The sequence below is a fragment of the Chelon labrosus genome, assembly GCF_963514085.1.
Source record: "Chelon labrosus genome assembly, chromosome: 6".
NCBI classification, from domain to species: Eukaryota; Metazoa; Chordata; class Actinopteri; order Mugiliformes; family Mugilidae; genus Chelon; species Chelon labrosus.
In genome coordinates this window covers 14,119,922-14,145,871 of record NC_140342.1, presented here as the reverse complement: position 1 = coordinate 14,145,871, position 25,950 = coordinate 14,119,922, and the positions used below count along the sequence as shown (strand labels likewise).

The window sequence follows — 25,950 nt, the reverse complement described above, 5'->3', positions numbered from 1 at the left end:
TAATAAGATATGTATGATAAAGGGTTAAGTAGTTGTAGCGATTGACCTAATTAATGGGTGATACATCATATGATTATTAATAATGACAGTCTTTTCTCTCTCAGTTCATCCACTGAGAGTCATTATTGAGTGAGTAATAAAGGGGTCAGGAGTGTCTGACCTCCTGTAAAGTTAAATCTGCAGCTACAGAGAGTATTTATTGACTTCGGAAATGTTTTGAGCTTAAATCAAGTCACCTGGCCTCCAAATTCACTAGATCCCAGACTGATCAAGTATCTGTGGGATAATCCACAGAGACCCCTCCCCTCAACCCATAGGACCCAAAGTCCCCCACTAACACAGGACACCCTCAGAAGGCCCATGTCCATTCTCTAACGAGTCACAACTGTTTTGGAGGCACAAGGGAGACCTACACAATATTACTAAAGGGGGTCATAATGTTTTGCCTGATCGGTGTATATTCATGATTTTCAGATAATGCAGATAAGCGTCCATTCTGTGTCCTTCCTTTGTTTAACTCCACACAGACAGGAGGGGGGGGGACTGTGGAGCCATTGTGATTTGACAGCTGACAATCAAGCTGCTGGTTGTCATCAAGGCGCCGCGGACTCCTCGAGCTCCTGTTGCTGAGACTCATCAACACAGCCCGGGCATTTATTCAGCCTCACAGCGTGTTGCACTTTTTTGTCAGGCCACAGCGTTCGCTCCCCTTCCCACTTTTCATGCAGCAACCATTCTGCGTTTGCTGCCCTGAATATCAATGCATTGTGTTTCGCCGTGGGGGTGCAGGTCACCGTGTGCATGCAACAGCTGTAGCTGCAGTATCTGTGTGTGCGTGCACACATGCATGTATCCCTGTTTGTGCTGCTCATGGCAAATACAAGCGGGAGGAACTTAAGTCCCATAATCACGTAATGACCATAATAATTTCTTAATTGGAGAACATTGTAGAACATTGTGCGATGATGAGACCGTGGGGCTTAATTTGCTCCTCTCAGTCTTCGGAAATAACAAAACACTCCACTAATAACCACAGTGCAATCTTTGGATGTTTATTGGATCACACAAGTTCAACGTGATGAGGTGATCTCGACTAACAGACAGTACACCGACTTAATAACTGTGCAGAAACACGTCCAGAAAGATTCAGATCGATATTTCTTGACATACACGCGAGGAAGCCTGCTGCAGAAGGTGAAGAGGAGGAGGACGAGGTTGAATTGCATTGATCAGTCATGTCAGGTGATGGCGTCATGGCAGGTCTTGATCAGAAGGCTTGAGTTTCCGTCTGGATAAGACATCTGGCATGTCTGCGGACGTCCTGCAACAGACCAGCGTGTGAGTCATGCAAGCGAGGGATGTTAAGTTCTGAGTGTGTCTGGGTGTAGCAAGGTTGACGAAACTGAACTTAAGCATCTCTATTCCCCAAGTCATCCCAGATATGATGTAAAGCCTCATTAAATTTCAGCTGCAAAATGACCGAACCTCACAAATAGTGTAAGGGTGTCCTGTTGTAGTTTAAACCAGACTTCCGGTGACTTTGATTGTCTGTTTCTTAAAAGAATTAAGCCTTAAAAGTGACAAATACCATTGAAGGTTTTTGGGCGTTGTTTAAAGTCTGCGTATGCTGTTGGTTTGGTATCACAAAGTGCATGGCGTGTATGGTTGATGCATGATCTAATCTGACATGATTGAAATCCATCCAGTCTATCTGGGTTACCGTAGCAACAGCACCCGGAGCGACTGCTTGACTACAAAAAAGGAGGTGATAGCTTGCAAAGTCCACTTTTCTCCTCCAAAGTAGTTGGAGTCAGCCAGCAAAAGAGAGCACATGTTCTTATGTAAGGTGTTTTTTGCCTCCTCTCCTAACAGTTTTGCTACGATAACGAAGTATGTACTACTTAAACACCCAGATATTCGCAAGTACAAACTAATAAGGTGCAGCAGGGACGAGAGGTTCGTTTTTTTCACTGTAGTGTGACTTAAATAAGGCCTGAAATAATTTTACCATCAGCTTCATTTTGTCCTCGTCCTCTGGATCACATCCGCATAAGGGAAAGTTTTTATCATAGTATATCATAGCATACAGACGATATTGGTCTTTTTTTTCAACAACAACTTACATGTGGCATAGCCTAATATAATGCACATGGTGTAAAGCTTAGGGAATAAAAAACACTTTGGATTTGGGGCTGCTGTATGGATAAGGTATCCCAGGAATGGGAGTGTTTCCAAGCCTCTTATGCTCCACTTTGATCATCCTTACCTCTCCCCGGCCGACTTTTTGCTCTTGTGTGTAAATCACAAACCCACACTAACAGCACATCAGCATGACTGACAGGACACAGACTGCGTTGGGCTCATACCCTTCGTCCGGGTTGGTCTCAGCCATCGGCCCGCCCTCCACGAAGGTCCCCATGCGACTCTTAGAACGGTCCAGATTCAGCTGACTCTGGGTAACTGGAAAAGGACCAAATAAACACTGAGTATAACAGCACATGTTTCACTGGCCTGTAGGGTCTCAGAGCTGTATCGTGCTATGAAGGCTGGCATGCAGAGAAAGCCACCTTAGCTGACCTAAATATCTGCCTTCACCTCTTAAAACCAGAGAAACTGTTTGAGGCAGCTTTAAGCAACTCAAATGAGTGTTTGCGTGCAGTTAAACAGCTTCACAAAGGGAACTGAGCCAGAAATCACTTGACAGATCATTAGGTACACTGGTGCTAAATAAGGTGCTCCTGCACTAAACGCCCCTTCATGACTGTTATAATGTTCAGTTCATGAAGCATCTTCTTCAGCAAGGTGGCAATTCAACTGTATGAACATTTTGGAGGATGTGTTTCTGTCTCACAAGTGTTTCTATTATTTAGCCTGGCTCACAGACTCAAATGGGGTGGTCCAAATAATAGGAACGTGTGTCTGTACTACAATACAATCCCACAGCCTCCAACGTGAAAACAACAGCTCTCTCAGTTAACTTAAATAAACGTTGAACCACCATAACCTTCATGAAGATTCAGTGCAGGGTTGTTATATTAGAACGTGTCCGTTTACACTAGTGTACCTAATAAAGTGGTGGGGTCGTGGTGTGAAATCTCTGAAGGGAGTTAAAGGAGATATTATAACTCAACAGTTCTCTGCTATATAATACTGACTCACAATATCATCCATGCATCCATGCAGGTTTCTTCTGTTCTTCAACTGAACGGGCGTTTAAAACAGATTCCTGCAAATTATTATTGTTACATGACTCAATAAAATGTCAATGAAATTCAGTGTTTCATCTCAACTGTCTGCATATTTATTTGTCTGAGCCCGTTTGCTCCTTTCACTGGCTGCACAGCACTAAAACGGTATGATCTGTAACTGCATTGCATTGCTATGTGATGCCAATATACTTATTTTTTTGATAAACTTAGATTTACATGCACTTTCTCGATGTTCTTAATGTGAGACGTTAGCTCTCTAATAGCCGGAGACACAACATGTCTTCTCCCGCTGTTTGCCAACGCATGGCTGAGTTTTTTGTTTTATTTAATCGACACACACACACACACACTTGATGGATCAGTTTCAATTCCTTAGAATGTTACGTGATAGCTTCCTCTCTTCCACTCACCCTCTCGTCTCAGTGCCTCAACTGGTTGCTCAGGAGCGGGATTGGCGGGCATCGGGTGCACTCTGAAGTTTCCTGATGAGAATTTTTTCACGAATGTGTTTTTTTTTAAGCTCGAAATCACTTGATCGCGGGAACAAAACATTAGAGAAGGGCTTACCAAAGGATGGAAGAATGCGGTTGATGTTCAGCCAGGCTTTTATGAAGGGGTAGACTGAAATGAGAAGGCCTGGAGAACAGAGTGTAATTAATTTTATGAAAAATATACTGGTTTGAAAATAATTACAGATTAACTGCAGTTAAGAGTGAAAGGAAATGACAACCAGTAATATTTAGTCTTTGTCCTGTCTCTGTAGTGGAATGAAAATAAATCAGAAGTGAAGTGGAGGAAAATATTTAGTACTGCAGGCTCTAAGAAAAATCTCATTATATATGGATACCAAATTTCACTGTGATATAAAAACACAAATCTAATCATGCGCCTTTTCCAATATTTCTGTGAATACCTGTGAGACAAACCAGCAGGTAAAAAGAAACAAACTTGGACCAGAAATAAACCGGTTGATGAAATATCTATTCCCAAACTGTAACCGTCTCTGCGTAAGGCGTCAGATTATTTTGATCGTGGCAGATGCAGCGTGTGATGTTTCTTCCTGTTCGGCTCAAAGTAATATCTGAAGCTCTGGGCTCGTGTGCCTCTCAGTGGCACTGCGCTCCAATTCAACACAGTTATTGATTTCCCTTATAAGCCAGAAGGGCTGGCATTAAACCCTGGCAGGTCTTGAGGGTGGCTGTGATGCATGTCTGTGCTTAAAATGTCATGAAACTGCAGAAGGAGTGAAAACAATCTGCCGAGAACACTCTGTTCATACTCATTAGTCAGCCTATGTGTTGGAGGAGGCATCGTGGCACACGAGCCCCAAAACACATAATTAGATGCTGCACAAATGCTGCAGTGAAGCAGTGAACGTTTGTGACGAGCTGCAGCACGGCGGTTTTTTTTTTTGTTGTTGTTTTTTTTTGATTTGCCAAATTCTTCTGAAAGAAAAAATTAATTATTGAAAGCTGATCAAGTCATTGGCGAGAACGTGTTTCACATTAACTATGTATGCACGCTGATGTTGTTTTCATCAGATCAACAGCCCTGCTCTTTGCGCTTTCTCTCCCGTTAAGACACTTCTTTATCTTGGCGGTGCAGTTCCTCCAGCTATCGGCTGGTTCCAGTTACACCGTTGTATCAGATGAACGCTGGATGGATGGAAAATGTCACAGGCCGCAGATCTTTCACCCGAGGTTTTGACATTTCTTTTAAACAAATACTGAGCAGTTTGCAAATTAAACATGAACGTGTGTTTCACATCTTTTATTTTTTTTTCTCTTTTGATTAGATTTACTTCCTCGTTGTCAGGGCCCTCACAGATCCTGCTGTGAATTTCTTTTTTTTCACCACACTGCACCAAAAACAAGAAAAAGGTTACACACTCTAATGTATCGTTGGACCACCTTTAGCTTTGATTAGATCTTGTATTGACGATGGGAGAGTGTGACCACCGTGTAAAGCCTTCTCCAGCACATCCCAGAGATTCTCAATGGGGTTAAGGTCTGGACTCTGTGGTGGCCAATCCATGTGTGAGAATGATGTCTAATGCTCCCTGAACCACTCTTTCACAATCAGAGCCCCATGAATCCTGGCATTGTCATCTTGGAATATGCCCGTGACATCAGGGAAGAAAAAACTCCATTGATGTAATAACCTGGTCATTCAGTATATTCAGGTAGTCAGCTGACCTCATTCTTTGGGCACAAAATGTTGCTGAACCTAGACCTGAGCAACTGCAGCAACCCCAGATCATAGCACTGCCCCCACAGGCTTGTACAGTAGACACTAGGCATGATGGGTGCATCACTTCATCTGCCTCTCTTATTACCCTGATACCACCATCACTCTGGAACAGGGTAAATCTGGACTCATCAGACCACATGTCCTTCTTCCATTGCTCCAGAGTCCAATCTTTATGCTCCCTAGCAAATTGAAGCCATTTTCCAGTTAGCCTCACTGATTAGTGGTTTTCTTGAGGCTACACAGCTGTTCAGTCCCAATCCCTTGAGTTCCCTTCTCATAGTACGTGTGGAAATGTTCTTACTTTCACTATTAAACATAGCCTTTGAGTTCTACTGTTGTTTTTCTGCGATATGATTTCACCAAACCTTTAAGTGATTGCCAATCACGATCAGTCAGGATTTCTTTCCAACAACATTTCTTCCTTGAAGACGATGGTTCCCCACTATCTTTCCAGTTTTTAATAATGTGTTGGACAGTTCTTAACCCAGTTTTAGTAGTTTCTTCAGTCTCCTTAGATGTTTTCTCCTCTTGATGCATGCCAATGATTGGACCCTTCTCAAACAGACTAACATCTTTTCCACGACCACAGGATGTTTCTTGACAAGGTTGTTTAAGAAATGAGAAGCTACTCATTGCATCAGCTGGGGTTAAATAACTTGTTGCCAGCTGAAAGATAATCACCCATGCAGTAATTATCCAATGGGAGGCTCGTATCTATTTGCTTAGTTAAATCCAGGGGGCAACTTTCTTTTGTGGGCCAGGCAGTGTATTTAATATTACAGTACACGGGCTATAGATGTTCACATACGTATTCTCATGTTTTTCAAAGGACTCATTCATAAATAAATGTTTGATATCCTACGTATCAAGTTTAACATCATGTTTGAACTCTTTTACTCAGTTAAGAGGTCGCTCAATGGACAAACTGTTCTAAAACTCCCAAGAGGAGTGGCATCATCGGTGTAATGAATCTTCTATAATCTTTCCAACAATATTCAATGAAAGTCTTTGAATAACTGGGTCAGTTGTTCCTAAAGTGTCTCACACACACTCACCGAGGCCGCCAGCTCCCAGGAATATACCTCCTACGGCATCAGCGTCACATTCCCGGGACACGCCGATGATGATGCAGCCCGCCACGATGCTGAGCAGGGCCGAGCCCACCCGTAGCCCATGGTACTCCCCGACACTGACGGGGTTCATTCAGCAGGTGGAGACCCCCCCACCTGTCACACACACACACACACGTATGCACACACACACACACACGCAAGTCCTGACACTTCAGCCTGGGCCCTCAATGCCACTGGCATCTATACTGTGATCTAGCACAAGCCTCGCCCCTCCCTGTCTTTTACTCTCCCTTTTTTCCTCAAGAAGTCTCATGCATCTTTAAAGATGGAGCTCTGGTTTCCGTTGCCGCTGAAAATTAGAAAGCTCGTGGTGCTGTCTCTTATGACAGTGATACGCATGTAACACAAAAATCTGATCACAGTCCTCTTCCTACCAGCTCTGGCATCCAGTATCCAGTACCTGGAGGGTAATTTACAAAAAATGAACACAGTGCTTCAAGGACTTCAGGGCAAAACAAAGCAGAGTGACTACAAGAGAGTGAAGGGCAGAGAGAAAAAGAAAATGCGACAGTTATACCGGCAGAGTTGGACTATATGCTACTTGCGTGATTTGTCTGTGAGCTTGAAGGGAATTTGTAATGAAAGGTTCAGAGAGTCCTCTACGGTGGGGGCCCGAGGCCATCCACAAAGGCATGCAGTTGCCATAGGAATAGCATATCCATGGCAACAGAGGGAAAAAGAGGGTAAGCAGGATTAACACCGGTGAATAGGATAACAAATGAACTTAGAGGGTGGAGGAGAAACTGTGATATGTTTCCAGTTCAACAAGTAAACTCCTTCCATGTACACGTATCTATCCCCGAATAAAGCATCATCAGTCAGTAGGGTATGCGATGTCACATACTCAGCCGAAACTAAAGGAATAAAGATAACTTCTGTGGCCTTTATTTATATCTATAATAGCAAAAGTAGGCTAATAATGCAGTGAACAGAAAGTGCAAGCATTTGTAGCTCAGTCCATGCAAACTATACCCACCTTAATATTAAATGATGCACTTATTTGAAGCAGGCACATTGTTACTGAAATGCGCCTCAAAGGAATAAAGTTATTTGAACAGAGAATTGCTATCACTGTGATGAATGAACTGGTGTAAAAATGAAACTCTGTGAACATCTTGTACTCAGATGAGAAACATAATAATGTGAGACTGGCATTAAATTACCACACAATTTGCTGCCATGTACTGAAGTGTTCTGGTCACACATATAGATAAAGTAAATAGTTTTCTTCCCTAAATCAAGACACTTTGAGCCACCAGTGTGACACAAATGTAACTCACCTTTCCAAAGTTTGCTGCTACTGCACCTGACATTGTTGGAGTGATCTAAAAAATACATTAACAGACATGATGACACTTGTGCATTGCCACTATATCCCAGTTGCTGCAGTGTCTCTTATTTTTGTGCTTTCACATCCAATAAACGTTTTAAAAGCGTTTGATTGTGCTTAAGTATTACCAGTTATTGAATATGTAGTTTATCTATGCATTTAAAACTATTTACCTGCTTTTATATATACATGTATAGTTTTTTTCTAAACTGCTGTTGTAAGTAAGCACCATACAAATGTGTTAACATCTTTATATAGTTTTAATATTAAGTATTCCTTCAAATCATGGTTCTTATCCTTCCCACTGGCAAAAAATAAAGCGAAAGAAAACAAAGCAGAGCAAAAACAACTGCGTTGGCCGGGAATCGAACCCGGGTCAACTGCTTGGAAGGCAGCTATGCTAACCACTATACCACCAACGCCACGTACTGATAACGCTGTAAACCACGGTCTAAGTGGGTTCCACTTACCACCTAATTTACCACTGAGTTGAACCACTCAGATGTTGCAGATTAATATACAAAATTTCGAAATGTACGTGACCTTGGCGTTATTAGCACCACTCTCTAACCAGCTCAGCTAACCGGTCAGACCTGTCCACTTTCCTGCCATCATGCCACATTCCATGGGGATGCATGCTACATTTATAATTCTCAACCTCCATAATACACTTGACACAATATTATATACAGATTATTATTTAAATATATATATTTATTTTATTAATATGCATGATGAAGGACTGTAATAGAGAACCGGTCCGGTCAGCCACCTTATCTAAGCCACCTACGACATATTTGCTTCAGACCTCGTGGCGCAACGGTAGCGCGTCTGACTCCAGATCAGAAGGTTGCGTGTTCAAATCACGTCGGGGTCAATTCTTTATTTGAAAAACGTTTTAATGTTTTTTTTTTTTTCTTCGACATGTCACTGTAGGCGGATAATGAATACATTTTTTGTATAAAACAATTTCCATTTGTATTGAATCTGTGCAATACTTATATTTTGTTCTTAATATCTAAGAGACTGCTTTCCTTGATGGCATATGATGTACAGTTATACTGTCCCGCATTTTACACTTTATCAGACATGGGTTTAAATGCACATGGGGTAATGAGTTAAAAGGAGGGCTCGTCCGGGATTTGAACCCGGGACCTCTCGCACCCTAAGCGAGAATCATACCCCTAGACCAACGAGCCAGGTTGCCTCATCTTGTCGGTGGAAGAGGTCAGAATATTCGCTTTCCCAATGTAGGTAGGTAGGGATTTGCATAAATGATTTAGTTATGCGTGTATTTCATACGATCCCGCGGACACGGCAGGAGATTCTTGAATTGTGGAGTGACTATACAAACATCACGATTCCAAAAGGCCTGCTAGCAAACTACTGGGAATGTTACCATAAAGTATTAACAGGAGCTAACACCACTATGATAGTTTGCTGTGTAGAGTCTACCTGGACAGAGACAAGGCAGCTCATTTGACTGGTGTAGTTTCTAACAGCTTATACATGAATTAACAGAAATTTGCTTCATGCTGTAAATTACGTGCAGCAATCTTGTCAGATTAAAGGGAAGTTGATTATATAGTTTTACTGGTGTGGTGGCTTCCAAAGAAACAGACGGACCTGTTAGAGGGCCCCAAACACAAATTCACTGGGCCCTCACATTTCAGGATTTACACTGTGCTCTCATAACAATGGCCTCAAATATTCAGTGGGCCTTGGAGCAGTTGACATTTTTCCTTGTTGGTCAGTGCTGCGCTCTGACTGACTCACCTATTTGCAGGGAAATGACATGGGTGCACCAGGTAAAAATACGGTGGTATGTCAGCTCATAATACACAGTAAAGTAGGCCTGTCTTATTTGATGAAAGCTTCTGTGAAAAGTAGTTGACCACGGCCAAAGCTACAAGTGGCTTTTCTTAACAAAAGACACAGCTAAACATAGATATTCACACACACACAAAAAAAATAATGAATGTCAGAATCTCTTAAATTTGCTGTTTGGGGAAGTCAAGCGCATGGAAAAAGCATTTATCCTCAAAACCATCAACCACTTGTGTTGGACAGAATCACAATAAGATCATGAGGAAATAAAAAGCCAGGGTAATTTATTCCACATAACACAATATATCAGTGACCTCAGGAATCAAGGTTCAAGTTTAAATAGAAGAAAGTAGAAAAATAAAGAATGTAAGTATTAATCACAGAATCTCTTGTATAGTTGATCATTTTTTTAAATCCACCAAGAACGGGTGGCAAACTACTTACGGTCCACATCTATCTTCGTCCCTTGTTTTTATTTTTTTGTTTTTTCTGTTTTTTTAATAAATGAAGCACAAATAATAAAGCACATAAAGTCACATTATGGTTAGAAATATGGAGACAAATGTTTCATTAGGCTATTATTTGCTTGACATTTGAACAAAACTGCTAAATAGTGTTTTACTTTAAGTTATAAATTAATTTATGACGGTTATCTATACAACAACCATTTAAATACTAGTGTTTACAGTAGCTTACTACAAGGGCTTTAGGTGATATGTAAGGCCTGTGTCATAGCCCTTACTGAGCAGTTTGGATGTGTAAAGACAAAGTAATACCGGATTTACTTAAACATTATTTCACATTACATGATATACATATATATATATGTCTGAACGTGCTGTGTTCAACACAAGCTTTGATAAATACTGTGTTAACACTCACCATTGTTTGCCAATGCGTACCAGTCAGCAAATTTGTCCACGGCATACGGGTTTATATCTGGTGTCATGTGACCCACACTCAGCCATCTTGTGGAAAACGAAGAGAGAGAGAGAGAGAGCCCAGAGAGAGCCACACAACTCGCATACAAACCTTGTGCTGTCAGATCAAGCAGAGGTAAGACAGCCAAAGTTTAATACACTAGCCAGGGAGAATCGTACATTTGAGTTAAGTGACATGTCAGAGGGGCATAATCCGACGAGGTGGGGGGGCTTGGGACTGTTGTTAAACCACCATGTTTACTTGGCCTTGCAGCACCGGGCTCCAGTGTCTGTGTGTGCGTGTCCAGGCCGTGTGAAGTGCGGGGCGGTTTGACAAGGAAATTGTTGTTGTGGATCCAGGCTGCTCGGAAGGCCGCGTGTAGCTAGTTAGCTAACCTGTTAGCCTGCTAGCTACAAGTGTTGAGGATAGAGACTAACTTACGCCAGAACAGTGTTACATTTGTAGTGTAAAATATATGACAGTATATCTCATGTCACGATAAACGTAAGTGTCAACACACAATTGTTTCTTCATATATGATAAGTTTACACTACAGATTAAACGTTGCTAGCTAGCTAGCTAGCTAGTTGAGCAACTGGCTAGCTAGCTAACGCGCTGTAATACCCTCCGTTGGCTATCGCCTTCCTGGCTAGCGAAAATACTCTCGTGTGTCACCAGCATGTAGCACAGAGGCACTTTAACTACAACTCTGCTGCCACATTCAAACGCAACCACGTATTCATTGACACGTTTTAAAAGGAGGCAAGTGCACTGGCTAATGTCAGTGTCTGCTGTCCAGTGAATTGTTCAGATATTCACGTTAGTTGTTGGTTTGACTGGTTAGCTTGCTACGTTAGCTAATGCAGTGCTGGCAACCGTGGGCGATTACTGCACAACCTTCATGTGTAGTTACAGTAGCTAGCATTACAACACAACTTTTAACAATACGTAACGTTAATAACGTTAGCTTAAAACATCAGGATGATCCGGTGTGACTATCGTTAGCCAACTTTAACCGTTTGTTCATTGCTTCACTGTTATTTAACGTTTAACGGTGAACTCAGCGTTTTTTACACAAGGTGACAAGTTTAAAAATAAAATACATTTAAAGCTCTGTCAGATATACACACGTATACTAAATAATATATATATTTGTTTTGCTAATTTGTACCACTTTTATTCCGTTGTTACGCTGCATTTGACTTCACCAAACTTATTTACTTGTTGAGAACACAGTGTGCAGTTGGTGATCTGCGCACCTTACTCGTTTTAATCAAGCCATAAGGTTATGTAAAGTCAGCCAGCAAAAGGGTTTCGCTTCATATGTGCACTGATAAATGTGTAAAACGTGCTGTCGTATTGCCATAAACGTCGCCCACTCCTGTTGCGTTGCTGTATTTATTGCTTTAACCAGCAACTCACACGTGGCTTCCCCAGGCGTCCATATGGTCAGAGGTATTGTCAGTCCACTGTCGCCTTTTGTGCCCGGTATTTGAGGACTGCTCTGCCTGTAATAAAACCTCGTTTTTAAGCTTAAATGTAAGGAAAAGACTTGGCAGTGAAGACATTCACGTAAATAAACGTCTGATGGTTTTGGGTGACAAGATTAGTTTTTTTTTTTGAGGGGGAGGGGGGTATATTTTGCAAGGAGTTGTCAATTACAGGTGTCTGTCTTTCCTTCTTTGCCAGACTTCCTAAAATAGCTTTAGCAGATTGAAACTGTACCCAGCTTGCGAGCAAGTGGGATGGGCTGTATATCCCAAGGAGCTGCAAGACGTTAAAGCCCATATTTTGATTAGGACCGCAGAAGAAATGCCAGTTTTCATGTGTGTTTTATGTCACTTGTCCTTGTTAAAACATACACAAAAGTATTATTGAAGAGGTACAGTTAATATAGCTTATGGCTGCATCAATAATACATGAGCAAAAATAAAATTCAACTGCTGAAATATTAAAATTATTTGTTGTAAGCAAAATAAACTGAATTTTTTTTGTTTGTTCAAGCTGTTGGAAAGTGTGTGTGTGTGCTAATCATTTTCCTCCCTTTGCACATTTGTAGAACTTCAAGGAAGAATGGCCGAAACCCAGACACTTAACTTTGGACCAGAATGGTAATTGAACTGTCATGAATTAATGATTAGTGTGTCTGGAAGTGATTTCTAGCTTGTGGAACTGGTTTTCTGTATTGGCCTAGCGCTTCTGCGCATGTTACGACATGCCAGTTGCCTCCTCAGTTTTAGTGTTGTCACTGCTCTGTCCTCCTCTTACCACCGTTTCTCTCTGTGCAGGCTCCGTGCCCTGTCTGGAGGTGGCGGCGGCAGTGGTGGTGGTGGTGGTGGTGGAAGCAGCAATGCTGTTGCCTCTCCACCCCTATCACCTGCGTTGCCAAAGTATAAACTTGCAGACTATCGCTACGGGAGAGAAGAAATGTTAGCACTTTATGTAAAGGATAACAAGGTGGGTAGGTCGTTTAAGGCCCCTTCTTGGCTTGCAGTCATTTCATCAGTCATCATTTGCTTTGCTGTAACAGTTTTTCAGAGCTCTATGTACCTTATCAGTGAAGCCTGTGTTTCTCTAGATCCCTATAGACCTACACGATAAGGAGTTTCTGCCCATATTGCAAGAGGAGCCCCTGCCCCCTCTGGCACTCGTGTCTTTTACAGAGGAGGAACAGGTAGGAGTACTTGTCATAGTATCACTTCACTAATAAGTCAGAAACAGTTTCTGATCTCAAATCAATATGTCACGCTGACCTCAGGCCAGGTGGCGTTTTATCGTCATTTGTTCAAATATACAGGGCTTTTTGCTAATTAGCCTACCAAATACACAGCAGGTGCAGAAAAAACAGAGCTGACAGCTGACTGTTTCTCCCCCTTGCTTCCCTCCACCTGTTTGTATTTGCAGAGAAATTTTTCCATGTCTGTAAACAGTGCAGCTGTACTTAGGCTGACAGGGCGAGGAGGCGGACCGATAGTAGGGGCACCGCGAGGCCGAAGTACCTCAAGGGGTAGAGGTAAGAATGTTTTCAAGATCATTCATAAATATCTTTTTTTTTATTTATCATTATCTGCAGGAGTAAGTTCATGCTGTGTAATGAATAGGGTCAAAGAGAGTCACGACAACTGCAGATATTTTAGATGCCTTAGAAGACGCACCAGTTAGCTCAGAGTGTGTAATATTAGCTCACTCTAGGTGTTGTGCTTACTCAGCATACTTAAAACTCAGCTGCTTGGACTTGGATAATTTGTGCACCTTAAACACGGGGGAAAAAAACTACTTTGAAATCCGAGCGCCGTCTACACAGACGCGTTCAAAACAGCCTTCCAGCCTTCTGTCCAGACAGTGGGTAGTATTTAAATTTAATCAGAAGCGGCTATAAAGGTACGGACAGACCAAACGGACTACATAGAACTACTGGCAATGAAAGATGACCGATACCTGTGTCTGGGCAAAAAAAAAAAATGCACTTGAACGCACCATAAAGGCTATAGCCAGCTGGCTCATACATTCTGCGTGAGAGGAGGTAACGCTTCATGAAAATATTTGTGTATGTAGATGTTCCACTGAGTTTAAGATGTAATATGAAAGGTGGCTTTTGTATGCCCTTTGAACTTCATCACTATGTTTACTTTAGTCAAATCCATTTTTTCTTCTCTTGCACTGGCTTACTGAGCTGAACAGAGTGATTTCTCTCACCAACTTGTTCCATTAAAGTGAAATGTGAAAATGTGCTTCAGATGAACTGTTGTTTGCTACATTGATCATGTCGGACATTTGTTTGACTCATAAAACCTTTTCTGGTCAAAAAGTTATGACATACAGAAAGGTTTATTATAAATAGCAGCTGCAGCTATTTGGAGGTTGATGGTAATGTACAATATCTTTATAAACAAGATTTTTTTTAAAAGGCAGCACTACTGCTACAGTTAATTCAGTTTTATGGATATGTGTATTTCATAAATCAATGTAAAACGTTTCAGCCCGTTTATTTACCTAAGTACCGCTACCCAGTAGCTTTGGAGTGTGGGTTTAGTTTTGTTCAGTGCTTTTGAACCATATTTGTTCCTTTGATCACTCACGGTCAACATCAACTGAATCTCATCAGGTTTTATGAAGTCACGTCAACTTGTGGTTATTTTCAGGCCGGGGAAGAGGAGATGGAGGGTTTTACCAAAGAAGTTTTGATGACGTGGAAGGCTTTGGTCGTGGAGGGAGGGAGATGCATCGCTCCCAAAGCTGGGAAGAAAGGTATTAAAATATATATATTTGTCATGGTAAAATCTGACCTTGTTTAGACAATATACAGATGTTCAGTTGTTGAGCTTTTGCTGAATAGCATCTAACTTGATATAACTTTTGTTTTATATCAGGGGAGACAGAAGGTTTGAAAAGCCAGGCCGAAAAGACCCAGGTTGGTGTTACATTGTTGCTCAAATAGTCAATACTTGATGTATTCTTTGGCATAAGCACTGGTCTAACCTCTTGTTGCTCTCTGTGAACGTAGTGGATGCTGTTCCCGGACATTTTCAGATCAATCACAGTAAGTGTGTTTATTTTTGTTGTTGTTTTTTCAGCAATTTATCTCAGATTTCTTGAGCACACTTAAAAGATGCAACTTATTTTCTTCGCCATTGATTCACTGCTTAATACGAGTTGTTCAAAAACAGAAACGATCCTAATGGCTTCACCTTTTTTTTTTTTCCTTCTTTAACAGTCCGAAGCAACTATGAGGACGGTGTGACGGGACTACCGAGGAAGCACGACTTCACGCGCTCGGAGAGTGAGAACTGGCGTTCTTCTCGTGATGATCAGAATGGTGAGGATGATGAGGGGGGTTGGCGCCTGGCAGGTTCTCGACGGGACAGTGACCGGTGGTGCCCGCCGAGCCCAGGTGGGCAATCCACTGACCACATTGTCGATACATTTATCTCTTTGATAAATGTATTTGAGGCATACTGCCATGTTTGTTTTGTGGCCCATTCAAGAATAAATGTGCATTCGTTTCTCCCCAACCTGTGAACTCTCACTTTTGTTGTGGTGCACAGGAAAATATATGGTTGATCAAGCAACCAACTTGAATTAAGGGCCATTTATCTCAATGTAGTGGCTTGTTGGCCATCAGTGTATTGTTGCATAACAAGAACCAGTCAACGACACCAGTTTTAGGTAAGAGGGTGGGCTCATTGTTTACTGGTGACTCCTTTCTTTACTACTTGGTGCTTTTGTCATCCTCATGCACATACAACAATCATATGGTAATTGTGTGTTATTATATGTATATCCATGTCTTTACTCACTGGTGAACAGACAGTGTACTGCAAACCTTGACTGTTATATACCATGAGGTTTTGTAATACTAACTCTTCTGCCATCTTTACCCAGATGGACCTCGGTCAGCAGGGTGGCGGGAACTCCCAGACCAACGTCAACGGCGTTTCCCATTTGATGCAAGAGAAGACGAGCGCGGCTACAGGAGGCCGCGGTCAGGCAGTGGCAGTCTGGAGGACGAGAGGGACAGCCTGCCAGAGTGGTGTCTGGAGGATGCAGACGAGGAGGCAGGCACCTTCGACTCGTCGGGAGCCTTCCTCTCACTCAAGGTGATGGATTTTACATGAAAACAAACATAGAAATAAAGGGAACAAGTAATTTCTTCGCGTTGAGACTGTACGTTTTATGGCATGATATCAGTGCCACATTTTTCCAACAATTGTGTTCTTTCATGTGTCATCAGAAAGCCTCAAAGGAACCAATCCTGGAAGAGGCGGAGCTTGACTTCAAACCCTTGGAAGAGTGTGACGAGGGCCTGGAGGAGGAGGACAGTCATCCCAGGGAGACCAAAGAGACAGAAAAAGAGGCCAAAAGAGAAGCTGACAGAAAAGGTTTGGACCACTTTATAGAATTTGGTAGAATTTTACTAGTGCTACAACCTGGTCACGGGTTTAAGTTCAGATACAAAAAAGCCGTACTGAAATGTTTCCAGTCATTTATCTCAACTCGACCAATCAAAGAAATCCCCGTACTTAAGGCGTACTGTACGTGGGAACGTGGACATAGACTGTAGGACACACAAATGTATCTGTGTTTTGCATATGATAATCATTTCTGATGATGATGCATGATTTGGTGTGTATACATAGGGCACCCAAATTCTCAGTCTCTGAGAGCTCAGGCTGCAAGATGGTAGCTGTGGTTTAAATCTCCCAGACAATCCTTTAAGCTCTGAAACAAAAAAACACAGATTGGCAATTGGGAATTTCACGTTCATGACTTTCACTGATGCCCATTGGTGTAGAGTTGCCAGGGACTCATCATCGGCCACTTTAGGAGACATCCTGGTCTCCCCGATGTTTGCTGGTAATGCTGAATTAGTGCTACAAAATATGCGGTGCTCTAAAATGACAGCCAGTGTCAACGGAGGAGAAGTTGAACCCAGAAGCTAAAGGGATATCAACAACATCATGACACAGATCAGTTTCGTTTTTCTTGCATGTGTTAGTGTGAATTTTCACTTCTCAAATTAGATGTATGCGTTTGCCTTAGCACGAGTCATGATGTGAAATTTTCACACACACATACAGTACCATTCAAATGTTTGGACACGTCTTCTCATTTAGTATTGTTTCTTTGTTTTGTTTTTTTCTACATTGTAGATTTAGTACAGAAATCAAAACCTTAAAGGAACACATATGGATTTATGTAGAAAACAAAAAACTGTTTAACTTACTAGAATATGTTTTATATTTTTGATACTCCAAAGTAGCCACCTTTTGCTTTAATGACAGCTTTGTACACGTCAGTCGGCCTCATGAGGAAGTTCCTAGGAATGGTTTTCCAACAATCTTCACTTCAGGACTTGTTGGCTTCTGTGCCTTCACTCTGTGGCCCAACCTGTCCCAAGACATTTAAGTCAAACTGTCCTCACATGGCCTGGATGTGTGTTTGGGGTCATTGTGCTGTTGAAAATAGAGATGAGAGTGCTGCAGAGTGCAAGCTCCCACCCCACCCCCACCCCGATATCACACCACCTCCTCCTTGCTTCACGGTGGGAATCACACATGCAGAGAACATCATCTCAGCTTTGTGGGTTGAACCAGTAATCTCATCAGACCAAAGTACAGATTGCCACTGGTTTAATGTCTATTCAGTTTGTGTTTCTTGGCTCAAGCAGTTCTCTCTCTCTTGTTGTTGTTCTTAGTAGTTGCTTCTTTGCAGCAATTCAACCATCAAGGCCCGATTCACACGGTCTTTTCTGAACAGTTGATGTTTAGACGTGTCTGGCACATGAACTCTGAAGCATTTATGTGGCCTGAAATGTGAGGGGCTGTTAATTTGTGGTTTCCGAGGCTGGTGACTCTTATGAACTTAACCTCTACACCAAGATTTCTTTATTGTCAATTTCTCAATACGTTCACAACATACAGAAAAATCGCAAAAACGTAACTCTTGGTCGTCGTTTCCTCATTAGAGAGAGTTTTATCATCGTGTGTGAATCTAAAATATAACATACTATAATATAGCATATTCTGGTTTATTTAACATTTTTGGTTTAATACATAGTCCCATATGTGTTCCAGCATAGCTTTGATGTCTTTAGTATTAATCCACTATGTCTGCTGTGGGATATATAAAGGATTATCTTAAAATAATAAGAAGCTGTGTCCAAACGTTTGACTGGTAGTGTGATTGGTGCTGCGCTGCATGAAAGTATTCTTTCAGAGCAAACTGGTTGGCAGGGAAAAGCTTTATTGTGCCTTTTTGTGTCATTGTTGTCAAGAACACACACAATGGATTGTTTTGCAGATGCTGGCTGCTTTGTACGCCAACTGCTATTATTAAATAAATTTACGGTAATTTTGAAAGCATGTGATATGAACATGGCCAAGAAAGGGAAAATGACTGTGCTGCGGTGGTCCATTGTGCATTACTGTCCTATTGTCCTTAATAGAAATGCAAAGGGGGGGAGGTTTTAGACCAGAAAACCAGATTATGTGGTCATGATCCAATCTTGTATTTCAGAGCTGGCCAGAGTATCAGAGGAGACTCCACCTGTTGCTCCGCCGGTTTCAGACAGCCAGGCTCCTGCCCAGTCTTTGTCCCCGACCCATCCCAGCAGAACGGAACAGACTGAGAAGCCAAGTGAACAGCAGCCACCCTTGGAGCTCCCCCCAGAGCCCTGCAAAGTCCCCCCACACGTCTCCATGTCTAATAACATGCTGGACTCCCATCAAATGACCTACATGTCCACCACCCTTGCAGGTGGGGCTCGCGTCTTCAGTTTCTCTGCGCAGTACAGATTATTTTTCCAGACTGTTTCCATGAAGCTGAAAAACTAATATCTGCTCTTTCCTAAGTATCAGCACCGTCACCCACCGTCCAGCTACTACAGCAAAAGCCCATAGATGTTCCTGTGGCGATGAACAATCCTTTACCCTTCTCCTCAAGCATGTTGGCACCTATTGGCAGGCCCACCACTGTGCCCCAAGACACTGATGAAGACGAGGGACTAAAACACTTTGAGCAGGTACCTTTTGTAGGCATATGAAGATGAAAACATATCGGCAGGGCTGCAGTACGTGCAGACATTAGTAAGATCTATTAAAAGATTGTGGTTGTTGAGAATGTTGCACTACCAGAGGTGTTACGGCTATATACGATCCTGTAAAATATAAAAATAAATAAATAAAAATGATGTCCACTTAAATCTAAGCAACAACTTGGGCATTTGTTGACGAATCAGCTAATAACAGCCGTGTTAATGTCCAGTTGTATTGGTTTAAACAGGATTACGAGAAGTATGTCTTTTTAAAATTCCTATCCAGGAGGCAGAGAAGATGGTAGCATACCTACAAGACAGTGATGACAGACTTTCAGCAAAGACTTCAGAGAAGCCCAAGCCTGCAGGTCTACCGCTCACCCACGAAGCTGCTCTCAAGTGGTTTTACAAAGATCCCCAAGGGGAGATACAGGGTGAGACATAAAAAAAGTGTAGTTTTGTCTTTAACACTGCTCCGTTATGGTCCCTGAACATCATCTGTATCTCTTCTGCTGTATTTTTCTGCTCCTTCAGGTCCATTCAGTAACCAGGAGATGGCCGAGTGGTTTCATGCTGGTTACTTCACAATGTCTCTGTTAGTCAAAAGAGGGTGTGATGATGTATTTCAACCTCTGGGAGAGATTATGAAGATTTGGCAGAGAGTACCATTCACTCTAGGCCCCGCACCTCCTCCGCTACAGGTATTAAACGTGCTGTCCATTTGATTTATTAATCAGTGGTTTACTTTGTAAAGCTGCACTAGTATCAGTACCAGCCATTGACCTGTAGGTGGTGCTATAGCCCACTCTTTGAACCGTTCAGCCGTTTGACTTTAGGGATATTGTGCACTATTTTGTAGTGGATTTATGTTTGACTTTCCTGACTTACTCTGTCTTGGCTCTCTTTATGTGTTGCAGGGGGATGGTGATCAAGAAAGGTTGAAGAGGCAGCAGGAGCTCACTGCTCTCAACCTTTACCAGTTACAGCAGCTCCAATATCAATACCTCCTCAGGTATGCCATTGATATTATCGGACACATTCGTAAAGGAATACCACACAGCTCCCTCTGGAGCTTTGAGGTCACACAACTTGTACAAAAAATACACAGCAGTACTCCATAAGACACGTAATCCTTGACATCAGAACCAGAATTACCTTCCAGTTTTGAAAGTCCCATAATTCAGTGTTACTAACCCGATGCATTATTATCTATTGAAACTTTTCTTGTACATGTGTCTTTCCTCCTTCAGGCAGCAGTATGCCCAGGCCCTGGCCCAACAGAAAGCTGCAGCACTTAGCTCAGCTCCTCTTCAGCAGCAGCAGCAGCACCAACAGCAGATCAACCTGCTTCTACAGCAATACCAGGCTCTTAAGTTAAGGTCCGTGCCACATCAGTTTACATATATTTACGGATTCTGCCTCCAAGTCTGCTCCTGTTGACTTAAGTGCTTCAGTGTTTTTACCTCATAGAGGGAGCATTATATGTATTAACATGATGGTTTATATTTTCGTAGAGCATCTGAGAGCCTCCTACCTCCTGTTACCCGATCCTTGTCTGTACCAGACTCTGGTTCTGTGTGGGAAATGCAGAACCCATCCTCTCAGGCTTCCTGTACACCAAACCTCCAACAAGCTGCTCCAAGCAGTGAGTTTCTAACTTAAATCTCCTGCTGTCTTGCATAGTGAGAAAGTTTTTATGATGCTACTGCAGGTGTATTGTGTCATATTCTCATTCTCATCATTTTCACCAGCATGGGATGGCAGCAGCGTATGGGATTTACCGATAGACTCCATGGCACAGGCTCCAACTATCGAACAAATGCAGCAAATGGAGAAAGCAAAGTCTGCAAAGGTAAATTAAATTTCTTAAGTTATGTCTGGAGGCTCATTGTGTTCTCTGATATCCCAGCAGTTTTTCAAGATCATACGGATTACAATGAAAGTCTGAAATCTTAAATCTAAGGTGATAATACTGTGAGTGTATTTTTATGTTGCCATTCAACAGCTGGAGCTGGAAAGGCGTGAGGCAGAAATGAGAGCCAAAAGGGAGGAAGAGGAGAGGAAACGGTTGGAGGAGGCCTTGAGGGCTCGACAGGAGGAGGAACGGAAACGCTTGGAAGAGGAAGAACGAGCGCGGCAAAAACAGGTCGACCATTTTATTTGCTTTCAGAATTTGAGGTTACTGTTTCACTCGGTCACTTTCTTTGATTGCGCTGACCAAGAGTTCTGCATTTTTAGGAGGAGGCTCTGAGACGACAAAGGGAGCAAGAAGAGGCGCAGCGCAGGCAAAAAGAAGAAGAGGAGAGACTGGCTCAGGAGGAAGCTCTAAGAAGATTAGAGGAGAGGCGGAGGGAAGAGGAAGAGAAAGAAAGAAAGAAGCGGGAAGAATTTCTTCGCAAACAAGTATGTTAAAATAAAACATGTCCCATGCTGAAGTTTTTCCAAAATGTTTCACTAAATGCTGTCCTATCGGCTTCACTAGGAAGAGGAGCGCAGAAAGCAGGAGGAACTTGAGGCATTGAGGAGGCGGGAAGAGGAGAAACGAGCGGAGGAAGAAGCAGCAGCTGTTGCAGCGGCCGCTGCTCTGGCCCAACAACAAGAGGAGCAGAAAAGGAGAGAGCAGGAGGCCCAAAGACAGCAGGAACTGCAGAGACAGCGACAGCAGCAACAAGAAGCCCTCAGGAGACTGCAACAACAACAACAGCAACAGCAGCTTGCACAAATGAAGGTACAGGCACACAAGAGTTAGCCATCAAAAATAAACGGTACAAAATGAACTTAAAGTTGATTAGATGCTATATCTCGCCTTGTTCCACAGCTTCCATCCTCATCAAAGTGGGGACAGCAATCAGCCACCACTATAAGCCAGACTCAGAACGCTCTGTCACTGGCGGAGATCCAGAAACTGGAAGAGGAAAGAGAACGACAGGCACGGGAGGAGGTAAGGATGGACCCCCATTTCATAGTCGACATTTGAAACAAATGCCATCTTATACATATTAATACTTCTGTCACCCTCACAGCAGCGACGTCAGCAGCAAGAGCTGCTGAAGCTACAGCAACAGCAGGCCCTGCAACAGACTCAGCAGTCCCACGCCAAGCTGTCTGGTTGGGGTAATGTGGCCAAACAACCAGCTATTACCAAGTCTCTACTGGAGATTCAGAGGGAGGAAGCCCAGCAGATGAAACAACGGAAGGAGCCGCAGCAGCAACAGCAGCAGCAGCAGCAGCAGCAACAGCAGCCGCCGCCGCCGCAACAACAACAACATCCCATCGTCACCCAACAGACCCGCACTCAAAATAGAGCTGTATGTGACATACATGGTCATAATTATAAACTTTTTCATCTTATACTTAACTATTTAATTTCAGAAATCTGTATGTTTGTCACTGAAGTAACCTCATAATCTTTTTCAAAGAAGTGGTATTGTCACGATTAAGTACACCAGCTAATTAGCAGATTGGCTGTAAATTAGGATTTTTTTTTGACAATGACTCTATTCTTTCCGTGACTTTCTAACCACACGTGCAAAACACATCGTGGTTCCAACCTCTCAGCTGTAGGGATATACTCCTCTGTTTTGAGGGGACAATTACAGAAACAGTTGGAAAATTGTTGTCTTTCAGCATATTGAGGTATTTTATTGAACCAACTGTGATGAAAATGCTTGTTGTTGTGCCTAAGGTGTTTTTAATAACAGTGTCTCGCTCTTGTCACAGGCGTCTCTGAGTAGCTCAGTGTGGGGGTCTGTTAACACCAGCACCAGCACTAACTGGGGCTCAGACTCTAGTAGTATCTGGGGTGACACCCACAACTCCAACATGGGCTTCTGGGACGAGGCTGTGAAGGAGGCTGTCCAGCAACCTCCCCAAACCAGAAAAGGCAACACGCAGAAGAACAACAAAGGCAACGCCAACCTCAGGTATTTTTTTTTAGAATGCCAAAACCGAAACAAATGTCTGAGTCACAGCCTCTGATAAAAAGTATGAAGGATATGACTAATACATGGATGCTAATGACTTGTTTTGTGTCTGCCCTTCATTGGTTTGTGCACATGAAGTAACTCTTTGAGTGGGCGAGCCAATAAGAAGGTGGAAGAAGAGGAGAAGCTGCTAAAGTTGTTCCAAGGGGTCAATAAGAGCCAGCAGGACACCTTCATGCAGTGGTGTGAGCAAACCCTGCACACCCTCAACATAGCCAACAATCTGGATGGTGAGTCTTTTAAAAGCGTCGCTACAAAAATCACTCCACCCACAGCTACTTTTGAACCCGCTCTAAAAAAACCAAACTCACAAATATTCTCACGTCCGTCTCCCTGCCAGTTCCCACGTTTGCATCCTTCTTGAAAGAAGTGGACTCGCCATACGAGATACATGACTATGTCAAGGCCTACGTGGGGGACACTCCCGAGGCCAAGGACTTTGCCAAGCAGTTTCTGGAACGACGTGCCAAACAGAACGCTAACCAACAGAAACAGGCACCGCAGAACCAACAGCAAGCCCTCAAGCAGCAGCAGGTGAGGGAGACTGAAGCGGTACGTTATTTAAAGGCTCAGCATAAAGACGGATTTAGGCTTCTACATTCGGTCTATGCCTTAGGTACACCACAGCTCTATTTCCCTATGCCATAGGCTGATATGCACCTCTCCAGAAAAAGATCTACTTGTTGCACTGACTGAGAACAGCTGTGCCTGGTTGCATGTCTTTGGTCAGACAAGTAGAAAGGTCACTCTCCTCCTGCCTCCCTCACACTATCAACTCAGGTGTCGTCTTTGTCTCCGTGTTAGTGATTGCAGTAGAAGTTATTAGCTCCAACATGGGCTGTTCAGTTTCTAGTTTTCATAGTTTAAGTTAATAAAACATGTTTGTAAGAGAGAGAAACTCAACACGGCTGACTAGCGTAGCGGCAACGTAATTACAGAACTGTGCCCACACACACCAGTATCGTAGATCAGACAGAAAGAACAATCACTAATACAGTATGTTGGGTTTGCAACATGAAAGACCGCAACTGCAGAAGTGTTACAACTGCAGAAGTGTTTCATCAGCCTCTGTCTCATTTCCCCTTTTTCCAAGGATTCTGTATGGGGTGGAACAGGATCTTCATCGCTCTACCAGTCAAATCATACGAGTGGACAGCAGCAGCGCTTTGAGACCGTCACCTCAGGGAAGAAGAAAAAGAAACAGAAGATGGTCCGGGCAGACCCCAGCCTTCTAGGTGAGCTCAGGCATCCATCTGCTTAATCTGAAAAACCTGTTGTTTTTATATCCCGTGTGCCACTTAAATCTTTTCTTGTGTTTGTTCAATCTGCAGGTTTTTCTGTGAATGCGTCATCAGAGAGACTGAATATGGGAGAAATTGAGACGTTGGAGGACTTCTAAGGGACTGCAGCCAAGCAAACCCCACTGACTGTATCCAGTTTGAACAGCAGCTGTTTACCCAAACCCCTGCCCCCCCCCCCCCCGACTGCTTCCATCACTTTCACCTTTATTTCTCGGTTTCCCATTTTTATCGGGCGCACCCCAGTCATTTCTCATAAATTGCAAATTTCATACAAACCGTGACCTCTGAGGCAGGGTGTGTTTTTCCTGTTTCAAAACGGATCTGTAATCTGACAAAAACCCTCAAGAGAAATCAGCTGGAGCAAACTGGTGAGTGAAACGCCCAACCAGACAAGTGAACTCAAGTGTCCACAGACGCCGATGCTTGATCCAAAAATCATAAGATGATTAAAATTCAAGATAACAACAGGTTTCAAATTTGGTCATCGTTGTATGCGATATTTTTTTAAGTGTGGATATATGGGTGGGGTAGTTTGGAAATGTTTGAGAGATTATATCCATTATTTTTGTTTTATTTATTGAGAGTTTTCCCTTACACTTTAATCCCGCCCCCCGCCCCCTCCCCTTCTTTTCGGCTGGGTGTTCATGGATAATGACGGCAGAGTAGAGCCCAAGGATTCATGCCCACTTATGTCCTGTTTTAAGGACATGTTCAAAAGTTCCAAGTAGTTATCTATTTCTTGTAAAATACTAGGCTGTTTAAAGAATAAACTTTCAATTCTGCATCTGTATTATAATATATGAAAATGATCTGCTGGAGTCATACTTTTTTATTGCAGTATGAAATGATAATAAAACAGTCTGTGTGGGCTGTTCACACCTGTGTCTGAACCCTTCAGAAAAACAACAACTGTGCCGAATTCATTGGATCCACATTCAGTCACCCGGTCACACTACAGCAAATCACATTTTACACACATCCTGCTGAGAGCTGAGACGTGGATATTACATTTAGTCACTGCCAGGTGTTAGAAAGGACATGAATGTAGCTGGAAACCAGGATTTATTAAGAGCCCCCTTAAATCGCTCTAGTTGTGAGTTTGTTTACCAAATTGCATCACACCATGTTTTTTTCCCGTTAATCTGCTGCATACAGTCTACTGACATTTTTACTTTCTTCTGTGGCAACGTGTTTTTCTTACCTTCTCCCCAGAAGAAATTGGCGTTACCGTTGGACCACAAGGTCCTGTCAAAATCAGCTGACGAAATTTCAGGAAGTAAAATGTGCCCTTCCCACCACTTGGTTGTGGTGCATAAATAAGGTCAGGTTTCATTGTATTCAGATGAAGACAGAGGAAATGAAACCCACCAATTCATTTTCGTGAAAAACAAAAACATTTCTTGACACGCACTGTTGATTGTTGACATGTGTCACGGTTATAAAAAACGGTTAAATCTACATTT

General features: G+C 42.6%; 2 protein-coding genes across 5 annotated transcripts; one reads left to right on the top strand and one right to left on the bottom strand.

Annotated features, from left to right (window-relative positions):
• Nucleotides 1-619: 619 nt before the first annotated feature.
• kncn (kinocilin) lies at nt 620-10,737 on the bottom strand. Of its 2 annotated transcripts, none has more exons than XM_084547082.1 (5): nt 10,632-10,737; nt 3,777-3,845; nt 3,620-3,691; nt 2,367-2,460; nt 620-1,321 (listed from the first exon to the last, which is right to left on the bottom strand). In XM_084547082.1, exons 1-5 carry the CDS (start codon nt 10,696-10,698, stop codon nt 1,252-1,254), a joined length of 372 nt encoding a protein of 123 aa, XP_084403208.1. In that variant the 5' UTR covers nt 10,699-10,737; the 3' UTR covers nt 620-1,251. The 2 variants fall into 2 exon arrangements, with proteins under 2 accessions (XP_084403208.1, XP_084403209.1); XM_084547083.1 differs by lacking the exon at nt 10,632-10,737 and adding an exon at nt 6,509-7,481.
• Nucleotides 10,710-25,283, top strand: gigyf2 (GRB10 interacting GYF protein 2). Of its 3 annotated transcripts, none has more exons than XM_084547071.1 (29): nt 10,710-10,805; nt 12,730-12,781; nt 12,959-13,127; nt 13,249-13,344; nt 13,575-13,683; nt 14,813-14,918; nt 15,041-15,081; nt 15,175-15,210; nt 15,385-15,486; nt 16,053-16,267; nt 16,402-16,549; nt 18,687-18,926; nt 19,022-19,191; nt 19,490-19,637; nt 19,738-19,904; nt 20,121-20,215; nt 20,454-20,582; nt 20,718-20,848; nt 20,955-21,055; nt 21,209-21,349; nt 21,442-21,606; nt 21,686-21,931; nt 22,022-22,144; nt 22,227-22,511; nt 22,924-23,126; nt 23,265-23,416; nt 23,527-23,720; nt 24,280-24,421; nt 24,518-25,283. In XM_084547071.1, exons 2-29 carry the CDS (start codon nt 12,744-12,746, stop codon nt 24,583-24,585), a joined length of 3,960 nt encoding a protein of 1,319 aa, XP_084403197.1. In that variant the 5' UTR covers nt 10,710-10,805; nt 12,730-12,743; the 3' UTR covers nt 24,586-25,283. The 3 variants fall into 3 exon arrangements, with proteins under 3 accessions (XP_084403197.1, XP_084403195.1, XP_084403196.1); XM_084547069.1 differs by having other exon boundaries at nt 20,118-20,215; XM_084547070.1 differs by lacking the exon at nt 10,710-10,805 and adding an exon at nt 10,906-11,174 and having other exon boundaries at nt 20,118-20,215.
• The last annotated feature ends 667 nt before the right edge of the window (nt 25,284-25,950 follow it).